Here is a 20,539-nt window from a genome sequence, read left to right as displayed (position 1 = left end):
CCAGGGTGTATGTTTTACAGTATCACTCAGACGTTAGCAGGGTGTGTGTATATATATATATATATATATATATATATATATATATATGCACATTTTCTTCAGTTTGCGTTCAAAGGACACAGAGTTCAAATGTGTAAGACAGGAAGCAAATGCTCTATGCTTATACTTTTATACGTTTCCTGCCTCAAACCCAAGTCGTAACATATGGCATTTAACTTTCCACACACAAGTGGTTCTTTAAAAAAACACCACACACACACTGTTCTACATCACTATCTTCTTAAAATGTCATTCAACACTGACAGGGACTGGGCACCTCAGAGATGGGATTTGAATGGGACTGCATAGCTCACGCTCTCAGCTTCTACATTAGCCGGGTTGTAGGTTGCCGGTGTTCCTTAATGAGACTTCCTCATTTAGGGGAAAGGAAGCAAGTCCAGTGGAAGAGCATCTGTTTTGCACACAGGCGGTCCTGAGATCCATATCCAGCATCTCTAAGTAGGGTTGGAGATTTCCTCTGTGCCCAGAGAGCCACTAGTCTGCATATGTAAACACAAACTGAGCATAGAATCTATGATTCTATGAGATGGACCAACAGACTGACTCAGTGTAACGCAGCTTCCTATGCTCCTACTGTGAAGAAATATCGTATTTTTCGCTCTATAAGATGCACCAGACCACAAGACGCACCTAGTTTTTGGAGGAAGAAAACAAGAAAAAAATATTCTGAATCTCAGAAGCTAGAACAGCAAGAGGGATTGCTGCTTTCACTGCGCAGCGATCCCTCTTGCTGTTCTGGCTTCTGGGATAGCTGTGCAGCCTGCATTCGCTCCATAAGGCGCACACACATTTCCCCTTATTTTTTAAGTGAGAAAAAGTGAGTCTTATAGAGCAAAAAATACGGTATAAGGCTGGAAGGGAGTAAGGGACTTTTTCCCTTCAGCAACTAGCAAGCTGACTCCCAAGTAACTCAAATCCCAGACCACTCCTCCTCCTTGCTTTTTCTGCCTGAAGGAAATGAACAGGGATTTTCCTTTGCAAAAATCCATCACAGGCTTAACAGACACCTTCAGAAACTAACAACAACAACAAAAAAATTCTAAACATGGTACCAAATTACTCCAGAGAAGTAGCATGGTAGCCTGTGTATTCAGGTCAATTAAGAAACATTTTATGCTACAAATCAGATGCAGTTGTGTTTTGGGGTGCGATGGACAGCTTGCCAAGCTTTAGGTACTTGATTGGTTGAGGTTGCTAAATAAACCTGCAGAGGAAAACATTTGCTGCAGTTCAGCTTATATGCTAAATGCCTTTGCACAGCCCAGGAAGCTAAAAACACCCATAATGTGATCACTATTACAAAAAAACCCACACAGCACTAGACCTACAAACAAAAGTAAGGCTTTTTTTAAAGGGCAAATTTAATTTCTCTTTTTTTTAAGGGTTGAGGAACACTGCTAATTATTCCTTTGAATGCCTCATTAAAAATCCAGAGTCTAATTACCTTTCCCCAATATGAATTAAAACAAACTGCTGTAGGGACACTGCATATTAAGAATGCTTCATGTTTAAAGCACTGCATTGTTTTAACATGATTAAGGCTAAATTCAAAACGTGCATTTTTACACAAGCTAAAAAGGAACAAAGAATATAATGTACAGCATTTGCTTTGGCTTTATTTTTTTTCTAGCACTCCCTAATTTGCTGCTGTTTTTCTAATGGTTAATACCAATTAGTGCTTATTTCTTCTTTTCTGCTCCCCATGTCTGTGATTTCCATATTGTAACAAACAAACAAGATGCGTGTTATTTACAAAAACAGCAGAAGTGGTTCTTGAGTTCTTGCATATTTATAGACATTAGAGACATGGAAATCAAGAGCTCCGCAGCTCCTAAAAAGGAGCTTCACGTTGGAGCTACATTTTTAAATTAATGATGGTATTACGTATTCCCATAAGAGTTGTGCACAGAGTTTAAGATGAGAGAACATACCAACATAAGAAAACATTTTCTTGCTCCAATTACTGCACAGTTTTTGTTTTCTTTTATGTAAGGACTTCTCAGTTTTTGTTATTTCAGTTTTTGCTTCCTTTTGTTATATATACATTAAAAACCTTTTATAGAAATGCAAGGAACTTGCACTTAACTGGGAGTTGAGCATATACAGCATTCAAAAACTTACCATATAATCATATGCACATTTACTCCAAAGTCAACCCCAGTGTGCTTATGGGGGTTTTCTTCCGGGTAAGTGTGAACAGCCTGAAATTCTGTGGTGCCTTGCATAACAGCTGAACACACTGAAGATATTTAGGAATGACTCATTCTTGGAAATGTCAAAACTGCTAAGAAACTTGCACAGGCAGAATGCTGAAATTTGGTGTGCTTTTATTCTAAAATAACTTGATTGCTGAGAATCTGAAAACAGGATATTTTTGTCTTTTATGTGAATTCTACTGTGTCAAAAAGGGATAGCACAGAGCAAGCGAAACGTGTGGATGACTGGAAGGGTGAAAGCGTTCCTTCCTACACAACTCAAGGATGGTACAAAGATGGATGCGGGTGGCGCTGTGGTCTAAACCACTGAGCCTCTTGGGCTTGCGACGGAGTGAACTTGAAAGCACGCCAGTGCAAGTAGATAAATAGGTACCGCTGCGGTGAGAAGGTAAACACCGTTTCTGTGCGCTCTGGCTTCTGTCACTGTGTTCCGTTGCACCAGAAGCGGTTTAGTCCTGCTGGCCATGTGATCCGGAAAGCTGTCTGCGGACAAACGCCAGCTCCCTCAGCCTGAAAGTGAGATGAGTGCCATAACCCCATAGTCACCTTTGACTGGACTTAACCGTCCAGGGGTCCTTTACCTTTATCTCCCCCCCCCCCAAAGATATGAAAGAGAAATTTGCAGTGGCAACCCTGAACATATTCAAGCCGGCAGAATATAAACTGGGTTTACTATCCTAAGTAAAGGTTTGGACTAACTAATGAAAACCAGGGGGCTACGTCTTCATTGCCAATAGTTATATATTTTTGAAACCATGATTTCCCAAGGGAAGAATAACTGTTGTTTTTTTAATTGTGTAATCTTTCATATGGCTCAGACACACAAATCAAAATTAGCACCTACTGTACCACTAATCCAGCAAACAGTGATTTGGCAAAGCTGTCATATGAGCAATCTGCCATGTATTTGAATTGCACCTCAGTGCGTGCTGTCATGCATGCAATTGCCCCTTCTACTGCAGGCCAGGTAAATCAGACAAAAGTGTTTTTGTTAATGGGAATCCACATGTTTCTCTGTTGGCTTTAGAGTTATTCTCTAAGTAGGGTAAGAGGACAAGCCTGTAAGTAAATTCCTACAATGAGGTGCTATGATACTTCTGTAAAGGAGGCATTGCATTATTGTATTAAACTGTGTGGGGTTTGGTTTTTTTTTTAAAAAAAGCAACCAACAATTATTTTGATATGCTTGTCACTTTTGTATTATTCTCAGTTACATAAGAGTAGTCATCATTACACCCATTTTAAAATGAATAAATTAATAATCCACTTTCCCCATGAACTCAGAGTAGTAAACAGCAAGTGCAAAGCACTTAAGGCTACTTGCAGAATTAAAAAAATAAAGGTCAAGAAAAGCACCACTAAAAAGTTAGAACGAAAAGATGACGATGGCATGAGAATTCAGAAAAGGTGGACTTGTGCAAAAGTTTGTATTGCTTTAGCAAGCCTCTAAGGACAGGCTTGAATTTTTGTACTAAGCATTTAAAGGTAAAGGGACCCCTGACCATTAGGTCCAGTCGTGGCCGACTCTGGGGTTGCGGCGCTCATCTCACTTTATTGGCCGAGGGAGCCTGCGTACAGCTTCCGGGTCATGTGACTAAGCCTCTTCTAGCGAACCAGAGCAGCGCACGGAAACACAGTTTACCTTCCCGCCGGAGTGGTACCTATTTATCTACTTGCACTTTGACGTGCTTTCGAACTGCTAGGTTGGCAGGAGCAGGGACCGAGCAACGGGAGCTCACCCTGTCGATTTAGACAGGCCCAAAAGAATTTTTTTTTCTGCAAGTCAATCTGCCAAGAACCTTTTCCTTCCAGGTTCAAAGGTTTCCCTAGTATTCCTTGTATTCAAAATGCACCTCTAGTCTCTCTTCTCATATTTTAGGGCAAGCTGCTATAGTGAACAGTGGTCACCATAACTATCAGGTAAATCCATCCTTGCCCCTGCTCTTTTCTTTTCTGACAATGGAGAGCTCAGGAAGTTTTGACCACTGCTGGGCTGGATTTATGGAAGAGGCTAGATAGGTCCCATGATCCTTTTTTTGCACCATCTGGGGGAGGGGGGCGGGCGGTTTCGGCATCGAGAGAGATCATTTTCATAATACAGCAGTAGTGCAGTCTATCAATTTCCTCCTAAATATCTCTTTTCAGCAGCCTGACCCAGACCCTGCAATTCTCATAATATGTTGCTGGTTTGCTGATGATGCTGGCATTGAAGACAAAAGCTTTAAGTGATTCACCAAGGCACACAGCAATTTCCAAGAGGTCCACGGGGAGAAAAAGATTGAGAACTGCTGTCCCAGTCAATTTCACCCACAGCGAAGCACTTTATGGGAAACCTTTTATAAAAATTCATATCTAGGCACACTGCCAATAAATGTCTCCTCTTCTGAGAAGAGCCCCAGGGAAAGCCCCAGGGATTAAACAGGGTCTGGGTCCAATAAATCTGGACAAATGAGAAACAGGTAGTAATCATTTAAGTTGTTTACCTTTCAATGTATCCTACTGCTATCAGTGCCTTGCAGACTTTAATCAAAGGAAATAGGAAGGAAACAGACAAGACTCGGTTTGCACACAGTGTGCTACATCAGTAAGGACGGAGATGGAAATGATTACTGGAACAGATGTGAAATCAAGAACATGTGGACTTCTGAACAACCGTCAGGTGCGAATTACAAAAATAGTACTGAACAATAGTTATTTGTTTATAAAGAATGATAAGGGCACACAATCAGCCCGAAAGGGATAATGGAGACCCCAATATCATGGTATGAAGTCTAGAGAGAATGGTGTTTTAACTTTGTAAGAAGTCAAAAAGTAAATGTAGCATTCAAGTGGGAGGGCACTTAAGCAGCGTAGTTTAAAAATGTTATCAATCAATACAGTGTAAGAGTACTACTAGGCTGCTAGTGCCTACTTAACAATGGATAAGGCCTGTATTCAAAAACCCCTATGCTATCTCTCACTCAGAGTTTTGAATATCAGTATCCCCCCATCTTTAGGAAAGCTATTGAGGTTTTTAAAATCAAACAAACTTTCATCTAAGCTTTTAATTTGCACATTTGCCTCCCTTTGCAGATTGCTTGATGCTTCCATTCTGCATCTTAAATAGGTTTTCATCGTATTTCTCCCTTTTTAGGCAAGCTGCAAGAAGATTGCATAAAGGCACACACCAATTTGATATACAGAACTGCATGTACTCATCTAGCATCCTGACCAAGTATAAACAATTAAAGATAGCTCTTTAACAAGGAAGCCATAAAAATTTGTCAAATATTTTCCAGACTGTAGAAGCATATTGTGCATTTCTTAAAAGGGCTTTCAATTGGATGACTCCATGCTCTGGTATTATGAGGGGGCGACTTCTTCGTACTCATTTTCTCCACGCCATGTGTATAATTTCCCACATCTCCAACCTATCCCCCCATCCTCCCCGAAAAAGCTCCAGGCATGGTAACCTTCCCTCATAGGAGAGTTGTCTTTCTCTTCACTTTTCCCAACTCTGCAATACCTTTTTAGAGGTATGGCAGCCATAAATGAACACAGCATCCCAAGTCTGGACAAACCATAGACTTGTATAGCCGAATTATGATACTAGCTGTTCATTTTCAGCCCCTCTCCTAATCTCTTAACTTTTTCACAGCTGCTGCACACTGGGTTGACAGGTTCATTCTTCTTACTTTGGCGTACTTAACCCTGTCTCTTCCTCCGAGACCAGGGGTACGCAACCTAAGGCCCGGGGGCCAGATCCGGCCCAATCGCCTTCTCATTCTGGCCCACGGATGGTCCGGGAATCAGCGTGTTTTTACATGAGCAGAATGTCCTTTTATTTAAAATGCATCTCTGGGATATTTGTGGGGCATAGGGATTTGTTCATTCCCCACCCCCACCCCAGACAAAATATAGTCTGGCCCACCACATGGTCTGAGGGAGAGTGGACTGGTCCATGGCTGAAAAAGGTTGCTGACCCCTGCCCTAGACACACCTTCCTACTTTGCTCCTGCTCTGTTCACCTGACAAGCGAAGCAGAAGGGAGACAGAGAGACCCCAGACAAAATCCTCATGCAAAGGAGAAGGCTGTGAAGACTAGCTAAGCCGGACAGGTGAATTATTATTATTATTTATTGGGTTTATATACTTGGAGGTCTTAGGGCGGTTCACAGAAATCACTTTCCTATTGGCAGAAAGCTCTAATCTCGATCATTCCGATTCGCTTTACTTTACCTCAAATGAACCCATGGTTGTAATAAATGGATACCAAGATGAGTAAGCTCAAAGAGCAAGAAAACCAATTCTGAGTGCACTGAAATCCGGTTTGATTTTCACGTGAGCAATACAAGCACAGGTGTTCCACACACACACACACACCGGTTGCTACTGCGTATACACACGACACTGGGAAATAATTAATTCAGTTCAAACCTGGAAATGGCAGAAGAGTGCTGGAGAGTCCTGATGGAGCCCAATGAGGATGTCAGTGAAGGCAGAGAGGGACTTGAAGAGACTGGAGGCGCAGCCTCTCTGCTTAACAGGTGACGTGCATGGTAGCACAGCAACAGCTGCATTTCCAAGTGTCCTCCAACCTGCCCCAGAGGTTCAGTTCTAGTTATGGGTATTTTTGGATACAATATTTTTGGTTCAGATTGTAGGGAGAGCGGCAGAGGTAGCTTTTAAAGGATGCTCAGAGAGTGCTCCTTACTTGCGCAATTTTTGCTTATGTGCACAGGCATCCAGAACATGTCCCCTACATAATTTTTAGTTATGTTTAGTTTTAGATCCAGCTCAAACACTTAGTTTGAGCTGGATCAAGCCTGTATTTATGGTGAAAAGATAAAGGAAAAGAGGAACCCTCTACAGGAGAGCTTATATCCTGGAAAACTCTGCATATATGTTAGATCTAAAGCCATTCTATAAGAAAAACCATGAACTTGAAGATGTGTGCTCTTGAAATATAATCTGGCAATCTACAGGCGTTATATTACAAAACTGAGTTAATATATTTTAGTCATATTCAGAGTAGACTCGAGCAATTGACTTGTTGATTCATTTCAACAGGCCTGCTCCAAGTCTGACTAACACCAAATATCACACATTGTTCCCGAGTAATGGTTAAGCATCCTAAAAAGTCCAAACCTGTTCACACAACACTTTTTGCCTTATTTAACTATCACACCCTGAACTGTAAGCACCTGGAACATTCTAAATCAATCAATATCAGGTCTTTTTTCCAGCTGGAAGTCACCGGAACTCAGTTCCAGCACCTCTCAAGTGGGCGCCATTGCCATTCTAAGAGAAAGAGGGAGGTGTTTATGGTGAGCACCTCTTTTTCTAGAAAAATAATACTGATGAATATGATTAAAGGCTATTAAAACACTGGAAAGCAGAAATCAGTCAACCATGCCCCTAGAATGTTTCATACTAAAAACATTTGAAACAATGCATTTTCCCCCTTTCCTATTCTTGATCAGGAACAATACATCTTTAGTTATTCCCTTCAGGGGTTCGATAGGTACTCATAGTTCTTCCTACAATGAACACAGTTTCCTCCAAAAGACTTACTTGATTCTTTTTTATTCTCTCAAGATTACTCCATTTCATACAATGGTTTTAGTCACAGCACCATAATTACGAGTCTTTATGTTGGTTTTTTTTTTTTTAAAAAAGCAAGCTGTAAAAGAAACTCTGAAAGAACCACCTCCCTGTAAAGGAACAGTAGAACAGTTCCTGTTTATTACACCTTGGTCAACTACAAACCATCCATTACTGCTTCATTACTGACTTTCTTCAGAAGTTCATTTTTAAAATGAACCCACACCCCCAGTTTAGAAGTATTGCTATTTTCAGTTTGTCAGTGGGTGGGCAGGAGGAGGAAAACATCAGAACGAGGCACATAAAATGATGCCATTAGCTTAAGTCTCAAATGTTGCTACTAGATGCATCAAGCATTAAAATATATTAAAAGGTTACGAGTATCCCAATTGTTGCTTATCTTCTGTATACCTTTATTCTGTTGTTTCATATGAATCTTTCCCCCCAACCAATTTTTTTTATTATGGTTTTCACAATACATTAAAATAGTATCTAGAACAAACATAATCAAAAAGATGAAGAAGACAGAACAGGGAAAGAAAGAGAAAAAGAACAGAGAGAGATAAGAAACATTAAAAGTAACATCAATAATAATAGTAATAATCATAATAAAGCATATAAAAGTGTAAAGGTAAAGGACCCATAGATGGTTAAGACCAGTCAAGGGCAACTATGGGGTTGTGACGCTCATCTCGCTTTCAGGCCGAGGGAGGCGGCATTTGTCTACAGACAGCTTTCCGGCTCATGTGGTCAGCATGATGAAACCGCTTCTGGTGCAACGGAACACCTTAAAGGAAACCAGAGCGCACAAAAACACCGTTTACCTTCCTGCCACAGCGGTATCTATTTATCTACTTGCACTGGCATGCTTTCGAACAGCTAAGTTGGCAGGAGCTGGGACAGAGCAACGGTTTAGACCACAGAGCTACCAGTGTCAATAAAGCATATAGCCTTCTGTTATAGCTTTTCCCTTAATCTTCAATCCACATACAATGATACCTCGGGTTAAGAACTTAATTCATTCTGGAGGTCCGTTCTTAACCTGAGGTACCACTTTAGCTAATGGGGCCTCCCACTGCCACCGCACGATTTTTGTTCTCATCCTGAAGCAAAGTTCTTAACCCGAGGTACTATTTCTGGGTTAGTGGAGTCTGTAAGCTGAAGCGCCTGTAACCGGAGGTACCACTGTTCAAATAAGTAGTCTTCCCAGCTTCCCCTTCCTTAGCCTCACATCTTGAGGAAAACCCACTCTGGCCTGTCTCTCACTCAGGTCGCTCTTCATCTATCCATCACCTCTCTTATGTAGCTTCATTTAATTTATATGAATCTCAACTCTATGTGCTCCATGTGTTGTGAAGTTCTCACCATTTTACAATAATAAGTGGGTAGAGGTCATGACCAAAATAAGCACACAAGCATTATCTTTAAGGTTCTTACTTGATGATCAAGCTTCTCCTACTACTTGGTGTGGCGGTATCAATTATCTCAGGCTCACCCACAGGCTTCACTTACAGTTATCTGCTCAGTCCATTAGTGTTAAGCAAGCAGTATTTGTTTCAGCGATACTTACTTCAAAGCAAGCATGTTCAGGATTTCAGCTCAAAGCTCTATTGCTTCAAGAAACAGTACCAATTACATCACAAAAATACCACCCATGTACATTTATTGTCTCTCTGACTTCTTTAAATACAAGAGAAGGCAGCGAGAAAATATTTTTTTCTCCACTATTTCTTGATTTTAATGTTCCTCCCACCCGATTTTGGATCTAGGTTCCTGTAAACTCATCACTTTATCTTAAGCATTTCATACAAGAGATTGGTATTACACAATTTTCTTTTTTAAAATGCTCATCTTGGAAACATTTTATTTACACATACTTCTTCAGTCTTTATTACAAGAAGAATGGATTCTATGAAAATGAGTAAACCTGTCTGAAGCAGAGGAAGGCACATGTTTCAATAAACAGTAAATTAGTAATGATGTGGTAAAAGTAATATAATGCAAAGCTGCAAATGGCAGACAATGCGTAGCAAAATTTACATATTGGACTAAATCTTATGATTCCCCAAACAACAATGCAGATGTTTCACCCACCAATATCTAGGACCCTGAAGTAGTTATTAAATAAAAATTTAATACAGGATGGAAGCTTGCAAAAAAGTCAACTATGTTCTCAAGCAGCTGACAATTGAATTATACTGAGCACTGTTTTCTATATGGTGAAAAGTGGTAAAAGGTAAAAAGATAAAGGTAAAGGTAAAGGAATCCTGGATGGTTAAGTCCAGTCAAAGGCGACTATGGGGTTGTGGTGCTCATCTCGCTTTCAGGCCAAGGGAGCCGGTGTTTGTCCATAGACAGCTTTCCGGGTCATGTGGTCAGCATGACTAAACCACTTCTGGTGCAACGGAACACCGTGACGGAAACCAGAGTACACGGAAACGCTGTTTACCTTCCTGCCGCAGCGGTACCTATTTATCTACTTGCACTGTTGTGCTTTCAAACTGCTAGGTTGGCAGGAGCTGGGACAGAGCTATGGGAGCTCACCCCGTCGCGGGATTCGAACTGCCAACCTTCTGACCAGCAAGCCCAAGAGGCTCAGCAGTTTAGACCACAGCGCCACCCGCTCCCTCTTAAAAAAATAATAATTTGCATTTCCATCTCACCTTTCTCTCCAAGGAGCTCTATGAGTTAGCTTAGTCTGAGAGGCAGCGTCTGGCCCAAGGTCACCCACTGAGCTTAATGGCCAAGTGGGGATTTGAACCCCCGACCCTCACAGGTTCTAGCCCGGCACTCTAACTATTACACGACACTGGATGCCTCACTAGAGTCCGGAAGCTCTCATCTAACCTGCAACGCCTCACCCCATGAGAGCCACGATCTGCTACTAAGATTACAGACTTTCATTTACCAATGTAGGAGAAAACAACTCAAAGCAAGAGCAGGAAATAGCTTTTTATTGAAGCCCTTTAAAGAGCTCCAATGCATTTTGAGCTGCAAACAGCTCCTTATTTGAGGGAGAAGGGTAATGACACACTGAATTTATTTGACTGATGGTGAGCTCCATTTATAAAGAGTCTGTTTACCAAAAGTAGATGTATATATAGCCTTTTCCTACATGAAGTAACATTGCTGCCCAGGGATTCAGAGTGTGTGAACCGCTGGTACTCAGGGACCTTATTTCCCCATCTCAGTGTGCTAACTCCAAACCCTCATATGCAGTACCACAAGAATCATGATTTGATAAAGAAAATTATAGATTTTCCATTACAGCACGATCTATTCTGGACTTGCTTTATTTACAGCTTATGTTTTCCCAAAGTAGATGAATTCCTTCATGTACCCTTCTGTCATCAAAAGTTAATACTGATTCTTGTCTCCTGGAAGAAATGCAAATGCTAACCACAGACAGAGACAGCCAATGGCCAATAAAGTCTTTAATATTTCCTGAATGACTATAATCCAGTACAAATACCATATTTAGGTGTACACAAAACACAGCAACCTAATGGTTTCAGAGATTTTCCCCAATCTGCAACATGAGCCTAATTTGTCAAGAAACATTCACAGCAGCTGTCATTCGCTTCTTGCTCTCTGGGGTTTTTAAATTGATGCCGCTGGTCCTATTCCCCTTGAATCTCACAAAGCCCCATTTGCAATATTCAGTAAATTACAGTGCATTTGGATTTGAAAAAGGAAAAAAATGCAGCATGTGAATTGCACAGACCTTATAACATGATCTGGAAGATTGTGCTAGTTTGAATGTTCAGCTTTATACATAATTAACAGCTTGCCTCAATGCATTTTCATTTATGTTATTTTATACACTGAGGTGGGCACTTTTCAACAGAACCAAGGTTAGGGCTGCAGCTCTGTGCCTATTTACATGGCCTCAGCAAGCCCCAGGGACTTACTACATATATAATAGGATCACACTGTGAAATTTTAACATTGTTGAGGCCACTGAGAAACAAGTCTACAAAAGCTAAAAAGATAAAGTTATTCCAAGTCCTCCTGCCTACTAGCACAATGCCATCTTTCCCAAGATTTCCTGCATCCCGGGAGAGAACTCATCATACAAGCCTATTCACCACACAGGTGACATTTCACTTTCATAAAGCAATTACTGCCATGTGGAGAAGCAGGGCAAGAGCAGATTCTCTCAGAGCCCAAGAACTCCAACCTCAGGTTGCAACAACAAACGACACAAATAGTTATGGCTCCACAGAGATTATACAGAGAAATCAAATCTCTGCATAGGGTTCTAGAACACTATTTTAATCTGTCTATGGGCCACCTCACCACATAAAGGGTTATTCCTTTACTGCAATCTGATATATTCAGTTTGCTGAGGATCAGTCCCACTAAACTCCGGACTTGCTTCTCTCACAGACATGTACAGAATTCCACTGTACATGGAATTCCACAGACATGGTGGATAATGATGATGACCTTTTCCTCTCCCTTTCTTTTCAGAAAAGCCTCCAAACTTCCTAAAGTGCTTTTGTTCCTTGAGCAGGGTGCCTTCACACCCACCATTTTGAGTAACTGTCAGGTTCCCTTGAACAGAAAAAGAGGGACAGTGCAAACAAACCTGTGTCGGAAACAAGTTTATTTAACTGTTTCTGGCCCAGACCAAAATCTAAGTACACTTACCCGGGAGGAGGTACCACTGAGCCTAAAGGGCTTTTACTTCTGAGTCAGATTAGACTACATGCATGCAATTTTAGCACTATCCCCCCCCCCCTTGTTCTATAGGGCTTGCTTCTACCTAAACATACAAAATTAGCTATGCCACATAGCTGTCAACCTCCCCCTTTTTTTGGTGGGAAATTCCCTTATTCCAGCACCGTTCCCCGCTGCTTCCTGCTGCTGTCCTGGATTGTTAGATATCCCGTAGATTGTCCCCGGGACAGGTGAGGCTGCTGACAGTGGCGTAGCGTGGGTTGTCAGCACCCGGGGCAAGGCAAGTAATTTGCACCCCCTAACCCGTGGATTTGCGCCCCCTAACCCTAACCCCCAGATGTTGTGCCCGGTGCAGCCAGCCCCCCCTGCACCCCCCACGATACGCCACTGGCTGCTGATCCCTTATTTTCAAATCTGAAAGTTGACAGCTATGCATTGACACGAACGCTGTAGACTAGCATTCACAGCAAACGGACACTAGCTCATCCGGAAGCAACAGAACACTAAATTAAAAGGCAAGCCATGTAGCTGGGTAATAATACCCACTCTCGACCATTCTCTAACTACAGCACCACCCTGACTCACCTGGGGCGCCCCTCTCAGGTCCTCGTTTGGGGGGCTTCAAAGGCCACACAAGCTCCCGCCCGCTTTCCGTCCCTCCACCGCAGCCTCCCCGCGCCTCTCGAGAGAAACCCAAGACTGAGGCACTTACTCACGCAGCGCTCCGGGTCCGCCCAAGCAGCTGTTCTAGTCGACTCCAAGCAAGCCAATAGCAACGGAGCTCCGTCTCAGGAGCACGTGGGGAGCAAACCCGGCGGACCGGGGAGGGGCGCGGGGCTGACGTAGGCGCCCACGCGGGGCCGGCCCTACCACTGGGTGGAGCCCGGCAGCTCCCTCAGCTCGGGGCTTTTGCTGCCTACATATCCTTTATTTTGTAACGCCCAGGGAGAACCACTCCCCTCTCCTGCCGGAATGCCTTGGACAGCTTTTGTTATTCCGCCTCAGAGGGCGACTGCCTTCGGGTGCGAGTGGTGGGCGGGGTACACGTGTCCCGGCCCTTCGCACGTTCCTCGCATGCCCGGCTGTTCTTTTGTTCTCCTCCCTACACGCGCGGGTGCCTTCAGTGGACAAAGGCGCGCGAGCTCCAGCCAACCCGCCCGCCTCCCTTCCCCGGCCGTGTTTACTCGGAAGTAAGTGCCACTAAGTTTCACGGCGCTTACTCCCCGGTGCGCAGAACGGCGGCCGCCTTCCGACTTACCGGGGCGGCCGGCCAAGGCAGCTGCGCGCGCGCCTCCGCGTAGTTCCCGGGGAGCAGAGCGCTTTCCTCCCGCAGCCCGGCTGGACGGAGGGAACTTTTTCCTGCTGCCGAGCCGCTTGGGAGACGGAGGTGCATGGAAAGGCCTCGCGGTTTCCCGAGACGAGAGCAGGCCTCCTCTTTCCCCGCCAGCCGCCCCCTCTCGCGCCTTCTCTCCGGGGCTTTCAGTTTCATGGCAACTGAACGAGTCACGCTGCCTTCTGGGAAGAGGAGCGGGGTAGAGTGGAAGGGGCTTTCCTCCTTCCCCGGCCCCAAAGTGGCGACTCCGCCTGGAAACCGAATCTGTTCTGTTCTTGTTCTTCTCTCAAGCCAGCGCGCTTAGATTCCCAGGGCGATTTGGATGCGCTTTCTTCCCGAGTGTGCCTCTTGAGGAACCGGGGGTGGGAATCCCGAGGGAGGAAAACACACCGCGCTCTTGCGCTCGCGTCCTGCTTGCGAGTTGCTCTTTTGCATCAGTTGGGACGCCGGGAGAGCAGAGCGCTGCACTGGCTGGGCCTTCTGAGCCAGCAGAAAATAAAACATATACCAATGCACGTTTAAATAGGAACCGACCCACTCGGACTCTGCGATCATCATCGGAGGCCCTTCTTCGTGTGCCTCCTCCACCAGAGGTCCGGAGGGTGGCAGCACACGAAAAGGGCCTTTTTGGCGTTGGCTCAGTCTCTCCCTTGACAACGCCGGATTTAAGGGGTGCAAAACAACAAAAAGCCCCTATTTATACATATGCATTTACATTTAAACCCATATTTGTTGAGAAGATTCATTAAAAAGTAACGAATTATTGTGAAAATAATAAATATTCAGGGTGGGGACCTTTTTCAGGGTGGCATGTTGCCAAAGTCTGCTCCTGCCCAGCAAGGTAGGCCCACCTGGCACCTTCATTCTGTTATATTTAGGCACCAGGCAAAAACATCCATCTTCTCCCAGGCCTTTAGTTAATTAAACCATCTATATAGTCTTTTAAACTGGGATGGGATATTTTTTGTTTTACTATGGCATGGATTTTTGTATTTATATTGCAAACCACTGTGATCTTCAGATGAAGGGTAGCATAGAAACTAATAACTTCCACCACAGGAAGTGATAATGAGGTCTTGTGCTAAGGGGCACATTCCCTTTGGGGGCAACTTTTCCACGGACAGCCTGCCAAGGCTGCCTGTGGCCAGAGGCAAAAGTGGTAAGATTTGGCTTGTATGTACAGAATAAACATCCTAGGCACATAAACATCAAGGGGTTTCTATAAACATAAATCTCTTCAACCAGGAGATTCTGTCACAGTTCAAGGACACATTCCAGCTAGACAAAGTACTCCAAAGCGGTGTGGAGCTGGTGAGGGGCAAAGCCAGAGTAGTCTTGAGGTGGGGGCCTCACTGAATCCCTGGGCCTGAGGTTCTCTAGCCTGCTGTTCAGGCTTGTATTTATTTGTAAGCAAGTCCCACTGTATTTAAGGAAGTTACGTAAAAAGATTGTTCTTTTTAAGTCATGTAGTAGATCTGAAAATAAAGGCTGCAGTCTTGTGCACATGGCACCAGGGAGTAAGTACCATTGAACTCAATGGGATTTCCTTCTGAGTGTGCATGCAAAGGCTAGGGGTCATTAGGAAAGCGGCTGAAAATTAAGTTGCCAAATTTTCATGCATTACAATTACTATGGACTGACTGCAGTTGGAACACTGCAGATGTTTTCTCACCTCAAAAAAGGATATTGTTGAGCTGGAAGGAAAGGGCAACCGAAAAGATCAAGGAGATTGAAGGTAGAACATGAGACTCTTAATCTCAGGATTGTGGATTCAAGCCCCACGCTGGGCAATTCCTGAATTGCAGGGAGTTGGACTAGGTGACCCTTGTCCCTTCCAACTCTACAATTCTATCTAAAGAGAAAAGGTTAAAATATTTGGGGCTTTTTAGAGACAAGGTAAGAGGGGACATGATAGAAGTATAAAATTATGGGATTGTGTGGAGAAAGTGGATAGACATACTAGTACAGTGGTACCTCTGGTTACGTACTTAATTTGTTCCAGAGGTACGTTCTTAACCCGAGGTACCGCTTTAGCTAATGGGGCCTCCTGCTGCCGCTGTACAATTTCTGTTCTCATCCTGAGGTTAAGTTCTGGGTTAGCGGAGTCTGTAACCCAAAGTGTTTGCAACCCGAGGTACCACTGTAATTGAGGCCAATCAAGGAAACCGAATGTTGAAAGATTCAGGACAGACAAAAGAAAGTACTTATTCACACAGCACATAGTTGAACTATGGAATTTGCTCCACGTGGTAGTGATGGCCACCAATTTGGATGGCTTTAAAAGATCAGACCGGTTCATGGGGAAGACCATCAATGGCTAGTAGGCGCAATGGATAGGTTCGTCCAGGGGCGCCGACTTATAAAAAATATTGGGGGGGCCCATACCGGGGTCCTGCCCCAGGAAGTTTTCTAAGTTCCAATGTCAGCGGCGCCCAGCAGAGCAGCCCTCTCGGCCACGGCAGCCCGGCTCTCCCAGACCCGGGGGCCGCCCTCCTCCCTCGCGCACCCGCAGCGTTCCCGCCCGGGGAGGCAGCGCCCCCAAGGACTCAGGTTCGGTTGTACCTGAGAAGCCGAGCACCTTGGCTCCCAAACAAATCGGCTTCTGAACAATCGAAACCCGGAAGTGAGTGTTCTGGTTTTCAAATGATTTTTGGAGGGCGAACATCCGGTGCGGCTTCCGATTGGCTGCAGGGGGCTCCTCTGGCAGAAGCCGCACTCTGGTTTTCAAATGGTTCCGGGAGTCGAATGGACTCCCGGAACGCATTCTGTTCGAGAACCAAGGTACAGTGGACGCTCGGGTTGCGAACGTGATCCATGTGGGAGGCACGTTCGCAACCCGCAGTGTTCGCAACTCACATTGCTGCGTCTGCGCACACACAGGTTGTGATTTAGCGCTTCTGCGCATGCACAAGTGCCGAAACCTGGAAGTAACCCATTCCGGTACTTCTGGGTTTCAGTGCATCCATAACCTGAAAATGCTTAAGCTGAAGCATCTGTAACCCGAGGTATGACTGTATGTACTAGTCCTAAGGAACTGGCCAAGTAAGGCAATCAGCATCTGCAGGTCCCTTGACAGACAGGAGAGAAGCCACACTCTTGGATTTCTGTTGGTAGATGCCTCTTCCTGAGATGCTTGTATTATGCTAATCATAGAATCATAGAGACAGAAGGGACCCCAAGGTCATCTAGTCCAACCCCCTGCAATGCAGGAATCTTAGCTCAAGCATCCCTGACAGATGGCCACCTAGCCTCTCCCAGGGAGCAGAGACCGTCTGAACAGCTCTTATTGTCAGAAAGCTCTTCCTGATGTTGAGCCGGAAAAGTCTTTCAAAGCTGCTGCACACCTTTGTTTGGGGTCCTCCCCTCCTTGCAAATGTCAGTGGGAAGGAGGGCTCTGTTTCAACAGAAAAATAAAGATTCCCCCTTTCTTCCAGTTTCCACTCATTCGTCTCCGACTGATAATGGACTTGGGAGGCTTTGAGCCCCTTGGGGAGCTGAGCTGTAAAGGACAACCTCCAATGTTCATGCATCAGAAGGAGCCCAGGAGCCCCATCGGGGCTCACCCTGCGCAGGCTGGTTCCCCCCACACACAAACACACACACTGGGTTGCAATTTTGTGGGTCAGCTTTGGCTGGGAGAGGCAGCCCCCCGTTAAGTCTCTGCCAGCCCAATAGCACAGCCCCCCCCCCGCCAAGTCCATGGCAAGAGACAGGCAGCAGCACCCAGACCCCAGAGGCTGCCCTTGGGACTGGCGTTCCCACACTGCCACCTCCGCAACAAAGGCCAGCGGCCAAGTCCCCCACCCCCCAGCCGCTTCCTTGGTCCCACAGGAAAGCCAGGCAGGGGCTGCACATCCTGCCCTCCGCCTCTTCCTGCTGCCCCCAACAGACAACCAGGCCTGCAAGCTTCCTCTTCTGACATCGCCCAGGCCCCCACGCAGCCCCCCACCAGCAAAACGCCCAGGAGTTTGAAGGGACCCGAGGGCCATGCAGCCAAGGGGTCTAACTCTGCAGGGAAAAGCTTCCTGTCTTTCCTCTGCCCCCTCCCCACCGGAAAGGGATGGTGGCTGCAGGCTCTGCCCCCCCCTTAACATCTGCAAAATGATTAAGGCTGATACATTGTGTTACAGGATTTTATCTAGGTAACTTCCCTGATCTGTCAAGTTGAAAGGGTACATTCAGGCATAATATTTGCAACATTTAACAACTTTAAAGATGTGCCCCCCCCTGTAATTTCCATAACAGTTGGAAGGACAAAAATATAACCTCCTATGACAACTCCTGCAACCCATGAGCTTTCAGACAAAGATCATGCATGGACAAATGTAAAGATCTTTGGAAAGTATTGATCGAAACCACAGTAACAAACGAATCAATGTATCTTCAAGGGAAAGAATAAGTAGATCCATTTGCATATATAGCTCTGTAGGCTTAATGAGATTCCCACAAAACATTAGGAAGGCCTTTCTGGTGGTGAGAGCAGTCAGACAGGGGAAGGGGCTTTTAGGGAGAGGTCGGGGGGAGGGCATCTGCCAGGGATGCTTTAGCTGTGAGTCCTGAATTGCTGGGGGTTGGACTGGATGACCTTTGGGTCCCTTCCACCTCTATGATTCCATGACCTTTAAGGGAAGTCACCTCCATCTTCCTCTCAGAGCAGATGCCCACAAGCCCTGGGCGGGAAGAGCCCGAGAGAGAGAGAGAGAGAGAGAGAGAGAGAGAGAGAGAGAGACCGAGAGAGAGAGAGAGAGAGAGAGAGAGAGAGAGAGAGAGAGAGAGAGCAGCCAAGCCCCCTTCACCGCCTGCCCCCCCCGCCAGCCCCCTCTCCCCTCCTCCCTAGGCGGCAGCTCCGCCATGACCACAAACGGCGGCGGCAGCAGCAGCCGCGCGCGGCCCGGGCTCCCCTCGCCGGCCGCGTGAGCCAAGGCGCACGAAAAATTTTTTAATTCTTGGGGGGGCGGAGCCCCCCCAATAAAATTTTTGAGGGGGCTCGGGCCCCCTCAGGCCCCATGGAGTCGGCGCCTATGGGTTCGTCTCCACTGTCCAGTGGCAGTGCCAACTGAATAGCAGTTGCTGGTGGTCACAAGTGAGAGCGCTTTTGCACTCAGGTACTCCTCTGTGAGAATGATGGACTAGATGGGCCTTTGGCCTAATATAGCAGGATTCATTTGTTCTTACGCTCTGCTATTACATACGTTAACTGCATCTGTGTTAAAAGTAGTGTGTCTAGTCTCCAAGCTCCCAGCCTCTCTGAATTATGGGATCATAACTCTAAAGCTATATACAGTATGTACTGTCTCTCACATCACAATATAAAAGGCTCTGGTTCTTTAAAGGTACTGTACTAAAATGGTACTATTACCTATCAAGAATATGATATTTCAATTTGTTAATTGAAAGGTAGACATTTGCAACCGCAATATAGGGTTGCAACCCAAACTCCCTTTTCCATCCAGTCACTCAAACCCAGAAATAGTTTATATACATGTGGGCCTTTAAAACGGCCATTCATTTAAAAGTTTTTATATTTCTTTATTGTAACTGAAAAACTGTACATAAAAAGGAGCTGTAAAGTTACATTTGTCAAAACCAATGTAAGAAATATTTTCTCTGACCAACTTAAAGGGAGTGCAAACATTTTACATTTCATAAAGTGACAAAAAGTAAACCAAAATGAATAGTTTATGGTTTGTAGCAATGGTACAAAGTTAAGCTGGAGGGTTTTGTTTTTTTAAAGATAGTATGGCAAAAAAAGAAAACCCTTTTCAAATGAAAAATCATATAGTTTTATTTCTAATCTTTAAAAAAATATAAATGAATTTAGAAGAGAATCACAGTATATGGGCCCTAAACATTTTAAACCATTACAAGGTACATAAAAATAGACACAGATTCCTTGGAAACTTTAATTCTTTGATTAAGCAGCAAGCATATCACTCTTCCAGGCAAAAACACTGCTTAACACAACCCCCTACCCAAAACAGGACGTGCAAGCTGTATGCACATAATCTGGAAAGCACACAATTTTTAAAAAGGACAACATTTTTGCTATGTACATATTCAGTACTACAAATGCTAAACATTTCATTACTGTGTGGAATAGCGTATGTAAAGCAATATTACACTACATACCTATCTCACCCACAAGTGCCCAGTTACAGTTTTGATAGTCTAAAATTGCCATATTTGCGGCAGCACCCAACCTGCTTTATACTGAAGTTCTAGCAACAAGAGACAAGACAAAAAGTTAGCAAAAAAGTTAGCAAAAAAAGGACAACACAGTCACTGGGAGATCTGATCTACATACTTAAATACTGAAAATGCATTGTTATAGTAGTTTGATATTAGAGTGTTATGCCAAAATGCACAATGGACAGGTTGGAAGAATTCAGAGGGTTAACATTGACCCCAGAACCAAAGTTGCAATATTGCAAAGTCCCAAGAATTCTGGCAATAGACTGTGCCGCTTTTTTCCTTTGAAAACCTAGTATTTAAAATCAAACACTGTGACTGGGAATAGAGATATAATATGAAGAAAAACCCATGGATGGGACATTTGTATTTAATATACAACAAACAAAAGAAAATTATATTTAAATAAATTCTTCCCCCCCCCCAAAAAAAAGACATGAGAAAACAAAGTTAATGGATAAATCCCTTTAGCACC

General features: G+C 44.4%; 1 protein-coding gene across 4 annotated transcripts in view; it reads right to left on the bottom strand.

Annotated features, from left to right (window-relative positions):
- TRAF5 (TNF receptor associated factor 5) overlaps positions 1-15,514 on the bottom strand; it is a 29,670-nt gene extending 14,156 nt beyond the window's left edge. Inside the window, exon 1 of one of the 4 annotated variants that reach the window (XM_081904060.1) lies at positions 13,801-15,514. Coding sequence is in view for 2 of the 4 variants with exons in the window: in XM_081904057.1 (XP_081760183.1) it covers positions 6,693-6,835 (143 nt within the window). In the remaining 2 variants the exon portion in view is untranslated. Of the gene's footprint in view, positions 1-2,181; positions 2,368-6,692; positions 6,851-13,254; positions 13,372-13,800 lie in introns of those variants that run through there. The other 3 variants (XM_081904059.1, XM_081904057.1, XM_081904058.1) reach the window with 3 other exon arrangements.
- Positions 15,515-20,539: the final 5,025 nt, after the last annotated feature.

This window comes from Podarcis melisellensis (genome assembly GCF_964234715.1).
Source record: "Podarcis melisellensis genome assembly, chromosome: 3".
NCBI classification, from domain to species: domain Eukaryota; kingdom Metazoa; phylum Chordata; class Lepidosauria; order Squamata; family Lacertidae; genus Podarcis; species Podarcis melisellensis.
The sequence above is the reverse complement of the archived record's forward strand: the minus strand, read 5'-3'. Positions and strand labels throughout refer to the sequence as shown.